Source organism: Ricinus communis, chromosome 5, assembly GCF_019578655.1.
Source record: "Ricinus communis isolate WT05 ecotype wild-type chromosome 5, ASM1957865v1, whole genome shotgun sequence".
NCBI classification, from domain to species: domain Eukaryota; kingdom Viridiplantae; phylum Streptophyta; class Magnoliopsida; order Malpighiales; family Euphorbiaceae; genus Ricinus; species Ricinus communis.
Window position 1 is genome coordinate 21,515,931 of NC_063260.1, and position 17,374 is coordinate 21,533,304.

Genomic DNA, 17,374 nt, shown 5'->3' on the forward strand with positions numbered 1-17,374 from the left:
TTCTATCCTTTTGCCTGTTTTTATCAAATACTATTTCCCTCGAATGAGAGGATTTACTTGTGAAGTTTTTTTCTCTTTTTCCCACACAAAAGGTTTTAGCTTTTGGCTTCTTGGCAGAGAGGAGATTCTTTTTAAGAAAAAGCAAACCCTGAGTTTCTTACAATTTTATGAATTAGGATGGAATAAATAAAAACATGCTTCAGGTTTCAAATCAAGATAAGATAAGGCTTGAATAGTCAAAGCCTCAAAGTGCAAATCGGAGCATGAATTGTTACTTTCCCTCAAAATAAATGCCAATGGCATTGCTGCTTTCCTGAATAGTTTAGAAGCATCAGATATCATTATTTAACAAGACGAAGTAATATAAAAAAAAAAGACTGTTATTACACACATAATGTACATGAACAGCTAAACCATTGTTACTTTTGAAACATTGATTTCTCAGCCCGCAGATTTAATGGGGAGAACTTTTAACATACTTGCAAGAATTCAAGCTCCATCACAGGTAGAAGAAACCTATGCTCTAAACCAAATAGAAGGAAATAATCCTGTTTCACTACCACTCTGAAAGCTTTTTAAAAATTTAACTAGAAATGAAATCCTTAGTTTCTTATACATGGCTGGAGTGTGAAGAACGACTACTTCCACTCAGACTGAGATCCTTCTTCAACATAGCCTCGAAATTCTGAAAGCATTTCAGGGGTCTAACCTGTAGATGTCACAATGCCCACAGAGAGAACGCATCAGTTTAGAGTCTGGTCAGTATTGAGCCCTCAAAAGACTCACAGATCAAAACAATAGATATAGTTTCAATGTGAAGAGAAGGTCTTTGTATGAGCAATTTCCAAGGTAGGTAGAGAAAAGGCTAAGAGTTGGACATGATAGATGGTGTTATTTTTTGTACCAACATAAAATATCATTAAATACACGACACGCACAAGGAAAAGAGAGAAATACCTTCCAGCGCCTCTTATGACCAATGCTATTGTAAATTGACTCCAGTTTTGTGATTATTTGCCTGAAAGTTGGACGCTTAGCTGGATTCTCATTCCAGCACTCCTGAATCAAGCTGTGAACATGAAACAGAAAAAGATACAGAAACAAAGGTTATACTTTGTATTGTTGTCAATTTGACGAGGGACCAAAGATTCAATGACCTTCACAAATAGCTAAGCAATTTAATTTCCTGAGATAAGATCAATTACAGAAGCAAATAGGGCAATATGAGGGAGAAATTAAAAAGAATGCAATTTGTTAATTAATTATTATATTAGGGCTTAAGCAACCCAAAATTTGCTACTAAGTTTACCTAGTTTTCATTTTCTTCCCTTGTGAAAACTTGGTTGAAAACAGAAAAAACTCTTTAAGTATTATGATGGCATTCAGTGAAAATTCCAATTTTAGGTGGTCAAAAAGGAATTCCTTACTCTTTCTGTACAAATATAGTAGTCGAAATATAAAAGTAGGCTCCTTTATCTTTGATTACCAGTTACTGTTAATGTACTTCCTCATCCTCCATAATTTGTATGGAAACACAGAGAGGAATTGCTACATCAAAAAGGACCGGTAATATACTAATACACTAGGTGTTGCCCAGAGCTATTTAGAGATAACTATTCATTAAAGTAATTTAGAGAATCAATCCCATCCAATGAATGTAGAACATAGTTAAGCCTTTCACCATTTTCTGAGTAACATAACTGATGACAAGAATAAGAAAGAAACAGAAAATCTGAAAGAAGAAAAAAATGCTACAAAGATAGATAGAGAACATACTCTTTAAGCCCATGAGGGTAATGCTTGGTTGGAGCCCTAAATGGTGGACGCTCTTTTGCAGCATATGATTTTGGAACTTCAAGATCTTGCTTTGCTGAAAATGGTGGGCAGCCTTCAATCATCTGATGCAAAATATGTAAGGATTATTAGTCTGCAGTCATGCGATAGGAACTGTAAATCTAGAGGAAGCTATGAAACTAAATTAGGTTCCATTTACATCTTCCTGAAATGTTTATAGGCACATGATATTTTGCTATCCTGTGGACAACTAAGGAAGATTTTCTTACACATGGAGAGATTTGTGTCCTAGCACTAAACAGCAAATTAGTTCAGAGTAATGATTGGTCAGGACGAATGGGTAAGCATTACCTCCTGTAAAATTAAAGCAAACGAAAAGACGTCCACTTTGGTATCATATTCTTCATGTTTGAAAACCTCTGGGGCCACATATCGACCTATCAATGACCCAAATAATTTCAGTATAAAATTTATCACCTAGCGCATCAATCTACAGAAATAAGGATGATTGCATGCATAGAATAGTAGCCAAATAATGTAAAACTGCCACAAGACATTCAATTGTGCAACTTCTAATTAAAATCAGCGTCACAATAAGCAGTACTCACAAGAAGTATCTTGACAAGTTAGAGGCTTGTCTTCTTTAACTGTTAGCAACTTACTAACTCCAAAATCTGCAACTTTGAGATGTCCAGAATCATCCCGCAATATATTTCTGTTACCTCACTCGAAAGCAACATAAAAATGTGCTGGCAATTTCAGAGAATTGAGGAAGCTAATGAATTTTACTGAAACTTCAGTGTAGTCTCAGTAGATTTCTAAAGCACAAAACAAGTTAACATTTAATTGATATGAAAGGAACTCTAAAAGGAACTCACGAAGGCTCAAGATCACGGTGTATTATTGGTGGTTTATTCTCATGCAAGTAATTCAATCCCCTGCAACAAACCCAAACTTATTAATGATCTTTCGGCTAGTTTGGAACTCAATCAAACAACACAAAATTAAACAAACTTATCATGCACAATCATATTGACCTTGCATCTTGCAGGTTGTGATAAGCAAAACTCAAATAATCACTGTATATTAAGATATTTCACATTCATGGTCATGTTTATCTACTGCATCATGCATAGATTCAAAACGGGTTCCACATATAGAAACGCATGAACTTCAGAGTTATGCATTGGCATGTTCCCAAATAATTTGGACGAAACCCTGACAGAAGCTGAAGCCCCAAAATCCAATGCTTCTCATGAGATTATCGAATTAAGACCCAAGTATAAAAAGAGCTATTAAACTCTATTTTGAAAATTCTTAGATTTCATTCACAAATGAAAAAACAGAAACCATAACCTTTCTTCCACCTTAATTTATTTCACAGCGTAACCATCATTTTTTTTTACCTCGCTTGACTTCACAGCCTAATGTTGCACGCCAATAAAATTACAACACCCAACTCTACAACAAATGACAAAAAAATGTGACAATAACACGGACCTCGCAATGTCAAGTCCAAATCTGACGGCTGTTCCTGGTCTTAATGCTCCTTTTTTTTTCAAGAATGCACGAAGATCTCCCTGTAGTATTAAAAGAAAAACAAAGGTTTTAACTGCTGAATTTTTTTTTATTTTGCAAGTTTTAATAAACAGAAAGAATTTCATGCAAATATTTCATGAGTGGCAACAATTCAGTTAATCAAGGAATGGAGAAAATACCTTGTGTAGATATTCTGTCACAATCATCATAGGACTACTTTGAGTAACAGCACCCAGAAATTGGACCACATTTGGATGACGTATCTTCTGAAGCAACGCAAGCTCATCACTGAATGCTCTCCTGTGAAAAATAAACCATATTAACTACAAACAAAAAATTAAGAAAAAAGATCAGATTGTAATAAGAAAGCAAATAAAAAAGCAGTTTATAATTAACTCACACTTTATCCTCATCAGAAATCACGTCCTCTCCAAGTTTTTTAACAGCAACTTGAATCCCACGCCATGAGGCTAAATGAAAGGTTCCCTGTAACATATGTGCTACATTTTACTTAAAAACTAGACAGTGGCAGCCAAAATAACAAGAAAAAAATGAAATAACACGGTCCATCATATTAAATGTTAAAACTTGAGAAAGGAGGACTGAGAGGGATCTTTAAATTAACAGCCCAATATTGCTTTTACTTGGCTCTCAATGACAACCAAAAACAAAAGATAAAAAAAAAGCTTGAAGCGTCTTTCTGTTGAAAGAAGTTGTGTTTCTTTTAGGAGGGGGATAGTGAAGAAAACAGGACAAACAAGAAACCTTAGTCTGACCTTCTAACTCTATTCATTTATATATTGACATAATCAGGATTTGAAGATTTTCCTACTCAAACCCCCTTCTACTACTAACATAAGTTCACATGCAGGTAGGATTCTCGAACTCCTATGCAATTTAGAAGTCCTTGTTCTTCACCTCTTTTTGAAAATTTAGAATTATGTTATTTTCTAGAGTTTATGGTTCTGATACCTTATTTTATTGTGTTTTGTTGGATGAACAAGGGAGCTTCCTCTGGTCCTCACAGTCCCAATTACCAATTGCTAGTCATTTCAATATATCGTTTCAACACTTTGAAATTTCAACTTTAAAAGGATAAAAACTAGAATTATTGGTAGTAGCCATTATATTCATCTAATCCTTCCAAGCTGCTTATCTAGATGGCAGTGGGGAAGGTACACTTGAATTTTTACAAGATGCAGCTCGGATACATTAGGTGATAATTCTGTCAACTACAGTACAAAACCATCAAAAAAGCATTACAGGCACTAGATAATGATCTCATTGATTTGAAGACTGCTAATTTACAAATACCAATCATTTGAACATCCCAGCAAAGAAAGAAAGATATTGATTAAAATACATATATTATATTTTGCAATATCTTCATTATCTAAGAGATTAATTACCACATTTAGCCTTGTCTGACCAGATTTCTTACCTTAAGGAAATTAATAGGCCAAGTATAAAAGAGGCAGGGAGAACATCGACAGGATTTTAGTGCAAAATGCTAACATGTTACAGCTTCAAACTTATTTAATAAGTGAGTATCAGTGTGTAAAACATGAATGTAAGACGTGTGGAACTGATAACTCTAAAAGCTCTGTATGTATCACCTATTGAAAGACAGACCAATCTATCAAAACAGAAACAGAAAATAAAGTTACCTTTGTTATTTCCACACTATTGGTAAAATCAAGCTCATGAGGATTAATTTCATATTCTGGAACTTCACGAGCATGATTAACATGCATGGGAGCCATCTGAGCGAATAACAACCAACACAATACATAAGACATATAAGTTGACAATAGTTACAAATATATGACGTATAATAACCAAGAAGTGAAACATACCAGAGGCTTTGCACCACGCTTCTCCAAAAGTTTGATGACATCATGGTTCTTATAGTATATAGCATCTGCAAGAGGCTGTTTTAAGCAAGTATTCGATCATTAGAAAAAGAAAACAGACCTATCAAACGTTTGCCATTCAAGTCAGACACACAGAGAGAACCAAACACAATTCTCGTCAGAACAGATTAAGCCCATAAATCTTTACATATTTCTAGATAACTATTATTAAAAGCACAATTAAAAGGCTCGAAGATTAATTATAAATCTCTCAATATATCATAACATGACCAGATTCTTGAATCTTGACTAGAGAGTTTCTTACCGTGCTACCCCACCGATCTTTAGGGTCAGTCTCAGCCCCATTATTAAGCAACAAAGCAACAACATCAGTGTAACCCTGACAAGCAGCAAGATGAAGAGCAGTACGATTATCAATATCACGAAAATTAACATCAATCCCCGAATCCAATAGCTCACGAATCCCATCCAAATCACCCTCATGACAAGAGTACATTAGCCTCACACCTGGATGGATATCCTCCAACTCTTCTTCCGGATCATTACTCATATCTTCTGATCCTTCTTCCTGATCATTACTCACATCTTCTTCCCTACTCCTTTCTGGTGCTAAAGATGATTGCTTTCCTAAAGTAAACCTCACCGAGCTCTTCCCTTCCATTAAAAGTCTCCAGAAGTTTGGTTCTTGATTTCTGGGTTTTAAGATAAGTTGATCCAAAGCAAAACCCAAAATCCTGAAATTTTCTTTTCGTTTTTTCCTTTCAACCTTCAGTTTGCGATTTCAGATGAAAACTATTAATCAAGAAAGCATCTCGATTTGGTTGTTGATTTCTTGGTTGTTCAGCTAAGATGAATGTAAAGAAACCCAATACCCTGAATTTATTTTTCGGTTTGGTTTCAGTTTGTGAGTTCAAATGAAGAACAATGACAATCAAGAGAGTAAGTTTCTTGATGTAGAAAAGCTTCAATCAAGAATCAAGAATAGAGCAGTCAAATGGAAAGAGCTCACAACTGTAATCAATGATTAAAAAAAAAGAAAATATATGTTTGACAATTAACAAAAACCCTGAAATTTAGGAAGCTGAAAGTAATAACTTTTGTGCTTTTTTTTGGCTGAACAGGCGTAGTATTGAGGAAAAAGAAAAGGACTTTTGAGTTTGTTGTTCTTTTTCACTTAAAAGAAAGTTTAAGACTTTAGAAATTTTAAAAAAACAGTGAATTAAGAATTTGGGTCTCAATTAAAGATTTATACACAAAGAAAATCAAACACGGAGAGAATAAGGGAACCAAAAAATAAAATGAAACGAAAAGTTGGGGAGAGCGTTTCTTATATTGTAATTGAAGTTTCTTTTCTCAGTCATTCATGGAGAAGGCGTTGAAATGTATAACGAAAGAAAGCGGAATGCACGCGCATAAAGAGCGAGTGGGGACGAGGAGAGAGCTATTTGATTGGACAAGCGCGGGGCCGGCGCAAAATAAGTGGAAGTTTGACTAACGTGCGCTGGAGAGTTAAAACGGCTCTTTCAATTCACATGACATGAGGACGGACGGGGTTGGAGGCTGTAGAAGTATAAGACTTGGTATGCATGTAAACAACGTCACAGGCATAGCGGCGGCGGCGATTATACCGGCACGTGCTTTAGATCTACGGCGTAATGTAGGGTCCAGTTCCCTCGAGTGAGGAGAAACAGAAACGACGACGCGTTTCAGGTCACCGACGACTTTGAAAAAGGAAAAAGTTGCTGCGTGGACAACTATTCAAAGAAATAAAGTAGTATTGAGGTCGTAAAATACATGTGAATGTTAGTTGCTGATGATAAAGATGAAAGCAGTCGTGTCATCTGCCGGTTGATGACTTGTCCACCTCCCATGTTTTTGGATTACTTCGGATTGATGAAGATTTTATGCCTTTCTAGGATATAAAATACATTCAATCAATTGATGCTGATAATTATAGAATTCACAATTGAATCCTCAGCTGGATAAAAGAGCAGTCATTTTTTATCGCTTCTTCTAGTGATTAACGCAAATAAGCAATTAATTAGCTACAATGGCCAAATTATTCCATGTTTATACCTTACCACTTGATAAATTGTTTTTAGTTTTGTTGCTTTTTCAAAAGACAGATATTTATTCACATGGGATATGGTTACTTTGACGATCACGATTAATGCAAACGCCTGCAAAGCAAACAGCGAGACTGTTAAGACTAGATAGATAATGCTGCAATCATGTAAAATGACAAAGAATTCAGAGGCCCTTGTACCAATTCAAAGTCTGTGTGAACTTGAGCAACGAATTAGAAAATTAAAATACTTGACCCCTGAGCTTGGCGACAAAGTAATGCTTTATCATTCAATGCACCCATCCATAGTACAAGCCAGCTAGCTACTAGTGGCAATTGTTTTAAGTTACTAGTAGCAGTGGTAGACAGAATCTTTTAATGGATTACCAGAATATGCTCTTCATGTGCGTCGTTAAATGGTAATGGAATCTGGAGACGTTGACTTTGTTATTGTCGTGGCATCAGATGAGCCAGCAAACTTGGGCTATTTCAACTCACACGTGAGAAATTATGCTAACATTTAGCTGTCCTCCGAACAATTTTACAAGGTCATGCAGCTGGAGAAAGGCTGGGCCTGTTGCGACTTGAGCAATTGCCCATGATCTTTCCTTTTCCCCTTCCAGATGAACAGGTCCAGGAATAGGATGAGATAAGCACAGATAAGGCAATTGCGAAAGTGTCAAACTATAGCAAGGCAAACAGGTCAAATGATGCTTGTTCTCGTAATATTCCACGTCTAAGTCAGAAATAAAAATTAACAAAAATGGACTTATATAGGCTAATTTAAATACTAAATTAGTACAAATCTATAACTTTGAACATAAGACTCTGAAAAGTCCTTAAAACAATTAAATTTGCATCGCAAATAAAATCAGAACCAAAATTAAAAGATCATTCGGAGCTAGACTTTCCATATCTGGATGGTCCAAATAATTTTAAGTTTATTCCCCTTGTACCCTGTTGAATTTAAGCCGCTGTATGTAGTGAATGGTTTTTTTTCCTTTTAATTGATCCCCTCTGAGTTTTGAATATAAGACCTCGAAACGATTCCAGCACTGTTAAGCTGCCAACTCCTGAAAACAATTCCGATATTAATTAAGCCACACCCCAATTGGTGGAAAGCAAACATTCTGAAACATTTACTAAATAGCCAAACCAGTCACTACACAGAATAAATGGAAATCGGACTATTGGACCAGTAAACTAGTACTCATGAGATTTCAGTAGATGAGAGCTTACTTTCAAAATTTTCCAAGTGCAAAACAGAGAAAGAAAAACACAGCTTGAAAACGACAGAAAATGTGCAGGACAGGTAGATACAAATATTACTATAATTATTATCTGTAGTGATTACACTCGGGAGTACTACAGATTCCAATATAAACACAAGAAAGAACCATGCGGTATCATTGCATACTCAACCAGAGAACATAAGAGACAGATTGGTTACAGTCATTTTGTCAGTGGCGACTGGAAGAGAAAACCACCTGATAGGTTTTATTGTAAATTGGAAACATTAAGAAAGGAGAGGAAGCAGTTGCCTAGTTGGGACTGAGGGTGCATTCTGCAATCTTCTCCCATGATTTCAGAGTGCGGTCCTCAGTGTCTGTTTTCCACAGTGCAAGTCGGCTTATCTGGAAGCTTAAACCATTAATGCTCTCATCAAGTATGTTGGTCTTTTCTTGAGCCTTTTTCTTCTCATCATCAGTTAGATCTCCATATAGGAGACTAAGATGAGGCATGTAGGCTGCAATGTCGTACAAGATATGCATTATTAACAATTGGAGAGCAATGATGAAAGAAATATCCCAATGTTTTCTTACAAATTAGAATGAGATGGCTTCCAATTGGTATCGTTAACTGCTAAGACGAATAGCAAATTCTGATTACATGGGTGATGACAGTTTCATATCATTATAACTTCTGCCCTGATTATCTAAATCAAGGAGCAGCATTACGAAGTACAGTTCTCTAAATAAGCAACAACCTGTGAAACCAAGCAAGACAAGATTCAAGATTATGTTGAGTGAATCATGTATTTATGGCTCCAACCAATGGAACAGAACCCAGATTTAGGTACATAAATACAATGACAATTCCCAGTTTAGAGTACTTGCATTCCTTCTATTACAGTAATCATATCCCAATGACCCTTTCTCTTGTCTTTCAGAGCTAGCTTGGCTAACCTGCATTGAGCCTTACCTTGGCCGGATACATTATTGCAAACAAAAATCAAAAGTAAAGCTAAGACTTGTAATTTATTATAGCATCCATACCTTTTCCGAATACTCATTGTCAAGAAGTTTTCAAACTGTTACCATTCCCTTCAAATTCTAAAGGCTCATTTTACTGACTAAAAACCTAGTATTTTACAACTACTGGATATTTCACAGCTAAAGAAATGCATACTGGTTCCTAAGGTTCTCATGTACAACTGCCAAGGTCTGCGAAGCTTAGAAGAATACCCCCAAAAAAAAAAAAAAACAAGAAAACCGCCAATTTAAAATTAGTATGAAACTTCACATATTATATTTCTTATATCCTATTCCTAGTCCAAGTTTACTTGGTTCTTCTTCTTCATTCTCTATTTTTACAATACATTCTCGAACAATTGTCTGAACACAAAGTAGTGTGTTTCTGTTCAAGCTTACAACTTTAGCTTTGGCTATTGCTCCTTTTTTTATTTCTAGAAAATCTCCTAATTGTTCCAGAGAAACTAGAAAGAGATTCTTTAACCAGAAAGAATTCAGTTCAGAAGGGTGGTTTGGGGAGAGAGAAAGACTTACGAGTAGAACTCTTGTAACCGAAGTGCCCAGTGCAGTGTGCGCTAGCTCTCACTACCTGAAACAAGAAGAAAACAACTCCACTTAAACAATTAATCATTCAATCTATCTGATCGAAACAGCACCTAAAACATACAGATCTTCCTAGAACAAAAAACAAAATAATAAAGCCCACAAAATCAGAATCCCAAATAACAAAATCACCTCAGGAGATGGATTCAAAAGCAGATAAATACATTGATAAAAGAAAGTCCCAGTAGCCACACGATCAACAGTAGCGATATAACGCGTAAGGCCATCACAAGAAGATCTAAACTTCTCCAGAGCTTCTTCCTCAGTCAAACTAATAGCACCCACTACAGTAACATGAGGCTCAAACTGAGGCCCACCAAATTCTGATCTCAAATCCTCCATCAACTTCTTTAGTCTTGCTGACACATCCTCTGCTGGAATCGCCCACACTGAATAGACATACTTTTGAGCAGTGATGTCTGTTGCTGTTGCTGGAATTTCCATGAGAATCGAATACAGAAAGAGAGAGAAACCGAACAGACCAAGAAAGGATAAGAATTTAATGAAATTAAGAGAGAACATTTGTGGAATTGAAAAGGGGGATTATGATAGAATACAACGGGTCCTCCATTGTTTCAGTGCAGATTTTGTGTCAACTGCCAAGGTTAAACAAATTAGAAAATGGGAAGTGGGATATTTTTATCAATGAATTTTAATGAAGAAAAGATGATTGCAGTCATCGAGGGAAGATCATAGAGTCGAAGATGGGTTGTCAAAGATTTGAACTCTTTTTTTGTTTTAAACAAAAAGATTTGATCTTTGAAGTTGCCAGTATCTGGGGCGTAAATTGAGATTAAAAAAGAAATATAATGAGTACATGGCACATGCATAAGGTATATTCTTGGAGTAGAACGTGGAATGAAGACCCAATTTTGGGCCTGAACTGGGTAGCCCATCTCATCAATTTCAGAAGCAACTTAAGTTTAATCCTATGACACAAAAATAATGACAATGATAATAATTGATTTACTTGAAAAGTTCACATTTTGAACAGAGGTGGAGTAGAATTTTGGGCACTTGAAGTAGCATAGAGTACAACATAGAGTATTTGCTTGTTTTATGTTTTTCGAGAGGTGGGTTTTGATAGATTCTGTTGTTGAAGATATTAGTATAATTGGCCTTAGACAACTGGAAGCAAGCCATAGTTGAATTGGAAGAGAATAGCAATGCCTGCTTCTACATGACAGATATCAGTTTTAAATATCCACGACCGGTTTGGTCTTTATCTTTTATAACAGAAGGTCCTGTTTTCTTGGATAAGTTGTGTTTTATTCCTTTCGACTTATTTGATTGCCCCACACCAAAGCTGATTAACTTGAGTACTGATATCCCATCTTCTAGCTGAGCGGAAAAGAGTTGACTGTTCCAGTTCGACCCAATCGAACACCAAAAATACTCTCCTGAGCACATCCCTTAGCAAAATTGCAAGAAACAAAAAGATGGGAAGAACAAAAATGCTGAATTTTACTATTTGATGTGGCATAAAGTAATTCAACGTTTAATTGTTGTGATTAACGATAAAAATAATAAAATAATATTTTTAACAAATTCATTATAAACATTAATATAAATTCTTTTCGATATAGACTTTTATGTTAAAATAACAAAAACGTTTTATAAAAATAATAAAATGTCAAATTTATCGATATATATAAATATATCTTTTATTAGAATAATTAATTTTATAATAAATAAATTTATGAATTAACAACTAAAACTATTAGATTAAAAATTAATAGAAATTATATAAAATAAAATTTATCCTAAAACTATCACTAATTAATCTATTTTTAATTTTTCACCAGTTTAGTAATTTTTTCTCACCTGTATCTATAAAAATAAGTTTAAATCTATGTTTATAAAAATAAATTTAAAAAAAATCTAAAAATAAAACAAAATTATCTCTTTCTCATCTATATTTATATCAATAGATTTAAATCTATGTTTATAAAAATAAATTTAAAAAAATCTAAAAGTAAAATAAAATTATCCCTTGATAAATTTCAAGACACTAAAAAATATATAATTATCTCTTTTTCGTACACTTAATATAAAAGTTATTCCCTTAAAAAAAAATATAAAAGCTATTCCAACTCCAATGATCAACACTGTTGAAGTTGAGTCAGCCCCAATACAGATGAAGCTGAAGCGACAATGGTTTCTCCGGGATCGGCAGGAGCAGGCGGAGCTTTCCCTCAAGCTCGTAAATAAAGATGTTTCGCTATTCCTTTAGGGGTGTGTTACGCACATGAAGCAGAAATTGCAGCAGCTATTCATAGCATCAGAACAGCTTGGGCATGTCGTTGGCACACATTACGACTCACGACTCGGCCGCGACTCCATTTCTTCTGTAACGCTTACCCGTCCGATTCAGCGGATGTCCCATGCAAATGGCAGGCAACCTGGATGAAACGTGTGGACGGAATTTCATGGCTCAGGGCAACGCAGTTGCTGATGAAGGCCCCGGACGGCAACCAATAGTTGCCTAAAAGCCACTAAATTAATTGCCAAGTTGAAACATACATACTCGGAAAGAGAAACAGAGAGCAGAAGGATTTTTTTTAATTTATATAGTTAATACAGACATCACTTTAACAACATAGTATAGTCCAAGAGTTATTCCGCAAAATATCTAACACCGAAAAGAAAACATTTTACTTCGCATATCTACACATCCTACATATGCAAACACCACCTTCTCTTTCATACTGTCTTCTAGCTTATGAAGATGAGCTCCAACTATATGTATGGCTCATCATGGAAAAGGTGCCGTCAATTTCATATCAGTTATCTCAGCATCAATGGCAAAACATTTTCCATGCTGCTTCCAGTAGTCAGCTTGAGGATTTATCCACTCTGGCTCTGCAATTTCCAACCTGGATTGCTTTATAGCATCAGTCAATATGTTATACTTGTAATCCCTTCTTTCAACTAGCTCCGGTTTCACCATTCCCAGGTTCACAGCTTGTGGAGACATCATCAGTGCAGGTACACCTAGTGGAAGTCTATCACCTAATAATTCAGTCACAAAATCAATAAGAAACCGACTATAATTAGCAGAGGTGCATGAAACCATTCATGCCAAAATCTTTTCATGGACTTGTGTGCATGCTTAATTTTACCTCTATCAACCTGCCATGTGCACCAAAACTTGCCATAAGTTTTGGCCAAATTTTCCAGTTCGGGTTTCACCACCATTTCTGGCACACGAGGATGAACCAAAAGTCCTGATTTGACCTGGTAATCCATCCCAACTTCAGGTTTCATAGTCAATTAAACCAATTTAGCAACATCAACAAGAAAAAAATACAATGAACCTCATAAGCATGGGAGTGCCACAACTTTTGCTCTTCAGGTGGCAAAGTTTCAAATATCTTATCTGACACTATATATTCCACTCCTACAAATGAAAAAAGAAATCTAATTAAGCTATGATCTTCTTAAATCTTGGTTTGGCCTTTTTCAAGAATCAAGAAAACAAAAAAGAAAAAATTAGCGAAATTACCAATGAGACGGCCATTAGAGTCGTCAATATCATAAACAGCACACTGAAGAAAATCCTGATTAATCCTGGAGACAAAGTGGTGAGTCTCTATCTGTCTAGACATATCGTGGCTATAAATAGCAAAAGTGCAAACGTGTTGGCTTATTTGCTTCACTGGTTTTAATGACTGCAACATCTGTGCACCCTTATCAAGCATGTGCTGCTCCGTTGACATAGGCTTGCCCGGCGGTATCGGTTCCTCTCCGCCACGGACAGGGGTTGGATCCGGTGACCTGTCGCTAGAAGCCATGACCTGGATTAGTTTCTAAGTTTATTATTTGATATAATATTGAGTTAGTGCAAGTGTTGCTCTTGTTCTTTTAAAAGGATGGGAAGAAAGAGAGGTGATGACACGTAGGCATGCATGAGAGACTGAGGTGGCTGAGAATTATGAAGTTCGTTGACAAGTGGTTAAGTATGAGAATTTAGTGGCTTAATTGCGTGGTGCGATTATTTTTCTTTCTCATTTATTTGGATTTGGGCTAGAGCTAGCTACAGTTTCTAGATTAGTCCAATTAAATTAAATAATTGAATATAAAGCAGTAATCTGCAAATCCGATTGCGTACATTATCTGGGTTTAATTATTAGAATAATTATCCGGGTTGCTGGTGTTATCGCACTCTAGGTTATTTCCTGAAGCTTCTGATATAACTGTTTCAGAAATTGGCAATTACCATAGATTTGTCAAAGGCCTGATGATCTAGTGACCATTTAAAAATAACTTGTATCTTCTAATAAATGTTCCATTTTTTCTTTCCCAATTCTGCCAAAATGCTTCTATGACCAAATATGTTCCATATAGTGGGATATTCCTGCACTAGCAAGAACAAATAATTTTCTATGATTGAAGAGCTTATAGATCCAAGGAGTTCAAACCTTCTCTAGATTCATATCAACGCCCGTGAAATCTAAATTACCAAAACCAACAGAGTTAAAGAATAAGAAAGGGAAACTCAGGACTCTGTGGTGATGCTTTATTTTCTTGTTTGGCTCAGGACTCTGCGGTAATGCTTTATTTTCTTCTTTGGCCTAAGCTTTGCTGTTCTCATCGGAATCCACAGGAATAATCTGAGGCCTGTACTTGTACCTCTTAGCAACAAACAAATAAGTACAGAAATTGATGAAGCTCAAAGCAGATAGCAACCAATAGAAAAGATTCAAATGATTCCTGTTAATATTATTCCCCGCCAACCAACCTCCACTTCTAGTAATATCTTTGGTTGCACTATTCACCATCTTAACCAAAATGGTACTGAAAAAATATCCAAGTGCCATTGAACTCCAAAGAAAACAAGTGGAAATGGACTTAATCCCTTTTGGTGCCTGTGAATAGAAAAATTCGAGAAGTCCAACATATGTGAACATGTCTGCAATACCAAATATGAAGTATTGAATTGATAGCCAGAAGACACTAATTGGCAATGGCTGCAACACTGGGATAGCATCCAACATATTGTGGTCTCTAGCAACTTGTTTTCTCTTCCCTTCCATTAACGCAGCTGATGCCATGGATATAGAAGACAGAATTAGGCCAACTCCTATACGTTGAAGGTGAGTTATTCCTGCTGGATGGCCAGTGATTTTGCGAGCAAATGGTACAAATAATCGATCATATATTGGGATTATGACTATCAGGAAAAGAAATGGGATGATTGGTAATGAAGCTGGTGGGATGTTGAAAGATTTGGTGATGCGAGTATCCATGGAGAGACCCTGTTGGACGGAGAATGTTTGAAGCTGAGCTAGGCATAGTGTCATAATAATTGTGCAACAGAAGACTGGTAGCATTCCAAGTATGATTTTTGCTTTTTCCACTTGGGTTACTCTGCATAGTTTCCATGGAATTGGAGCCTCAGGTTTTTTGTTCTGCCCTGTTTGTACAGCTGCTTTGTCTAGGAATCTGCTAACAATTAAATTTACTTCTGAGATAAAGATAGACACGCTTCTTTATATATTATTTTCGGTTATTTACCGAATGGTGAAATCTTAGATTTGACCTGAAAGTATCTGTGTGAAACTGAAACTCTGCTTCCATAGCAGCTTCCTTGTCCTTGTTAATTTCATACAATTCTGAAGGGTCTTCAGGAATTTGAAGTTTTCGATTTCTGATGGCTGCTACATATACCTGCAAAAGATAAATCCAAGAAAAGTGCTTAATCAAATTAAGTAACTTGACCTCTTTCAGAGCTCAAAATACAAGTCTCGTGCACTGACACTTTTCTGAAATGGTAATTTAAGGGGTTTAGCAATTCACGTACCTGTATAATTTCTGTAATGGCACTAGATTTTTGTACAAGTTGAATACGATACATTGGTAATCCAGCAGAAAACATTATCAGACCCAATACCATGGCAAGAGCACTGAATGTAAATCCCCAGTCCCATCCCTTCTTATCTTGCACCCAGACTAGAAGTGTTAAACTAATAGCACCACCCACGCATATTACTAGCAAGAGATGGTTGAAGAAGCTTGACATCTGCCTGGACTCTTTCGCATCTCTGTCATCAAATTGATCAGCCCCATGCGATGGCAACGCAGCTTTGATTCCACCACTACCAAAAGCAACCAAGTAGAGACCTACAAAGAGCAGCAGAGCATGGGCACCTCCAATTTTCTCACAGTGAGAAGTTGGATCAAAGACATTACAAAGAGGTGGTTTGAGCTTGGGGAAGTGAGCTTGAACTGCTAGCACTACTAGTCCCTGGTTATGAGGAACATATATAATTTTCAGATGATAATTATATTACAATGCTCCAGTGACTCATTAGAATAATTAGTCATTACAACTTTGTTGCTGAATGACTCATGGCATCAATAATTTTCTTTGCAAAAAGAAAAATTGATCGTGAATTGATCAAGTAATATGTTTACCAAGAGCTCAAGAAATCCTGAAAGGATAACAGCTTTCCATCTGCCAATATAAGTGTCTGCAACAAAAGCCACTAAAATAGTGAGGATGTAGCCCGCACCCATGAAGTTAGTTAGCTGGTTAGCCGCATCTGCTATCTCAAAGTGCATAATCCCATTGAAATATGTGACCAAGTTCACTGCTAATGCAACACTTGCGAACTCTTCGAAACCGAAAGTTCCTGTCAACCAAAGCATACCAAACTAGTGATAATTATGTTGTAAAAGAGATTGAACTTTATAAAAACCCATAAGCTACACTTGCCAAGCACGAGGAAAGAAGTCCCAGTCCCTCCATGCTTATACTTAACAGCTTGTCTTCCCTTCCAGTCCACCTTTCCTTCAATAAACTCAAGTTTCTCCTGCAAAAGATTCAAACAATGTCAATAACAATCATTACTAAACTGATAAAAATGCAGATAACAGTAGGTTCATAACATAAATGACCCAAAAACAAAAACAATATACCATGGCTATCTACTGGAATATGCTTCGCTGCCTTCTACAGGAGAAAAGATAAGAGACCAGAGAATGGTATAAGCTAAAGTGGAATCATATATATATATGCAAGGAAGGATATATTACCCCAAAAATTTGTTAATTTTCCTTATTTAATGTGCGAACATTTGTTTTCGTGTGTTTACTTAGGTAAGTTTAGTATGGCTCTGCCTCTAAATGTTTTTAATATTAGTCAAACAGACTTTCTATATAAGTTTCTAATTTCAATTTTAAGGGGTTAATTTCCATTTCTTGTTAACTACTTAAGGACACAAATCGTACAATAACTTTTAATA

General features: G+C 36.0%; 4 protein-coding genes across 7 annotated transcripts; all 4 read right to left on the bottom strand.

Moving 5' to 3' along the window:
• Positions 1–359: 359 nt before the first annotated feature.
• LOC8267199 (integrin-linked protein kinase 1) lies at positions 360–6,562 on the bottom strand. Its single transcript, XM_002522240.4, has 12 exons — positions 5,512–6,562; positions 5,190–5,264; positions 5,001–5,096; positions 3,734–3,819; positions 3,513–3,633; positions 3,295–3,374; positions 2,673–2,732; positions 2,403–2,509; positions 2,146–2,231; positions 1,777–1,898; positions 958–1,069; positions 360–709 (listed from the first exon to the last, which is right to left on the bottom strand). The coding sequence occupies exons 1-12, from the start codon at positions 5,866–5,868 to the stop codon at positions 611–613; spliced, it is 1,401 nt and encodes a 466-aa protein (XP_002522286.1). The 5' UTR covers positions 5,869–6,562; the 3' UTR covers positions 360–610.
• A 1,395-nt stretch (positions 6,563–7,957) lies between these two features.
• Positions 7,958–11,658, bottom strand: LOC8267198 (cyclic phosphodiesterase). 3 transcript variants are annotated; one of them, XR_001535423.3, is made up of 4 exons: positions 10,260–11,633; positions 10,059–10,113; positions 8,760–9,019; positions 7,958–8,345 (listed from the first exon to the last, which is right to left on the bottom strand). XR_001535423.3 is itself a non-coding variant. In XM_048373974.1 (3 exons), exons 1-3 carry the CDS (start codon positions 10,647–10,649, stop codon positions 8,239–8,241), a joined length of 552 nt encoding a protein of 183 aa, XP_048229931.1. In that variant the 5' UTR covers positions 10,650–11,658; the 3' UTR covers positions 7,958–8,238. The 3 variants fall into 3 exon arrangements, 2 of the variants coding, with proteins under 2 accessions (XP_048229931.1, XP_002522285.2); XM_048373974.1 differs by lacking the exon at positions 8,760–9,019 and having other exon boundaries at positions 10,260–11,658; XM_002522239.4 differs by lacking the exon at positions 7,958–8,345 and having other exon boundaries at positions 8,586–9,019; positions 10,260–11,631.
• Positions 11,659–12,669: 1,011 nt separating this feature from the next.
• Positions 12,670–13,968, bottom strand: LOC8267197 (oil body-associated protein 2C). Of its 2 annotated transcripts, none has more exons than XM_048374977.1 (4): positions 13,633–13,968; positions 13,445–13,527; positions 13,250–13,364; positions 12,670–13,121 (listed from the first exon to the last, which is right to left on the bottom strand). In XM_048374977.1, the coding sequence occupies exons 1-4, from the start codon at positions 13,919–13,921 to the stop codon at positions 12,883–12,885; spliced, it is 726 nt and encodes a 241-aa protein (XP_048230934.1). In that variant the 5' UTR covers positions 13,922–13,968; the 3' UTR covers positions 12,670–12,882. The 2 variants fall into 2 exon arrangements, with proteins under 2 accessions (XP_048230934.1, XP_002522284.2); XM_002522238.4 differs by having other exon boundaries at positions 12,670–13,139; positions 13,633–13,966.
• Positions 13,969–14,365: 397 nt separating this feature from the next.
• LOC8267196 (protein NRT1/ PTR FAMILY 4.3) lies at positions 14,366–17,113 on the bottom strand. The gene is made up of 6 exons (XM_048373792.1): positions 17,049–17,113; positions 16,846–16,942; positions 16,545–16,762; positions 15,931–16,374; positions 15,670–15,797; positions 14,366–15,572 (listed from the first exon to the last, which is right to left on the bottom strand). The coding sequence occupies exons 1-6, from the start codon at positions 17,049–17,051 to the stop codon at positions 14,702–14,704; spliced, it is 1,761 nt and encodes a 586-aa protein (XP_048229749.1). The 5' UTR covers positions 17,052–17,113; the 3' UTR covers positions 14,366–14,701.
• Between the last annotated feature and the right edge of the window lie 261 nt (positions 17,114–17,374).

Bases quoted from the DNA above. Each gene is read 5' to 3' on its own strand.
- LOC8267199 (XM_002522240.4), bottom strand. From the start codon at position 5,868: ATGGAAGGGAAGAGCTCGGTGAGGTTTACTTTAGGAAAGCAATCATCT. The intron at 2,733-3,294 runs GTCCGTGTTATT...GGTTTGTTGCAG, and splicing joins TTTGGACTTGACATTGCGAG to GGGATTGAATTACTTGCATG. The intron at 1,899-2,145 runs GTAATGCTTACC...ATTTTGCATCAG, and splicing joins TTGCTTTAATTTTACAGGAG to ATGATTGAAGGCTGCCCACC.
- LOC8267198 (XM_002522239.4), bottom strand. From the start codon at position 10,649: ATGTTCTCTCTTAATTTCATTAAATTCTTATCCTTTCTTGGTCTGTTC. The intron at 10,114-10,259 runs GTGATTTTGTTA...TTCTTGTTTCAG, and splicing joins TTTTGAATCCATCTCCTGAG to GTAGTGAGAGCTAGCGCACA. The intron at 9,020-10,058 runs GTAAGTCTTTCT...ACGACATTGCAG, and splicing joins CGGTTACAAGAGTTCTACTC to CCTACATGCCTCATCTTAGT.
- LOC8267197 (XM_002522238.4), bottom strand. From the start codon at position 13,921: ATGGCTTCTAGCGACAGGTCACCGGATCCAACCCCTGTCCGTGGCGGA. The intron at 13,528-13,632 runs GTAATTTCGCTA...TTTCATTTGTAG, and splicing joins CTCTAATGGCCGTCTCATTG to GAGTGGAATATATAGTGTCA. The intron at 13,365-13,444 runs GTTCATTGTATT...ATGGATTACCAG, and splicing joins GGCACTCCCATGCTTATGAG to GTCAAATCAGGACTTTTGGT.
- LOC8267196 (XM_048373792.1), bottom strand. The intron at 16,763-16,845 runs GCAAGTGTAGCT...TTTGGTTGACAG, and splicing joins GACTTCTTTCCTCGTGCTTG to GAACTTTCGGTTTCGAAGAG. The intron at 15,573-15,669 runs GTCAAATCTAAG...AATTGTTAGCAG, and splicing joins TTTCACACAGATACTTTCAG to ATTCCTAGACAAAGCAGCTG.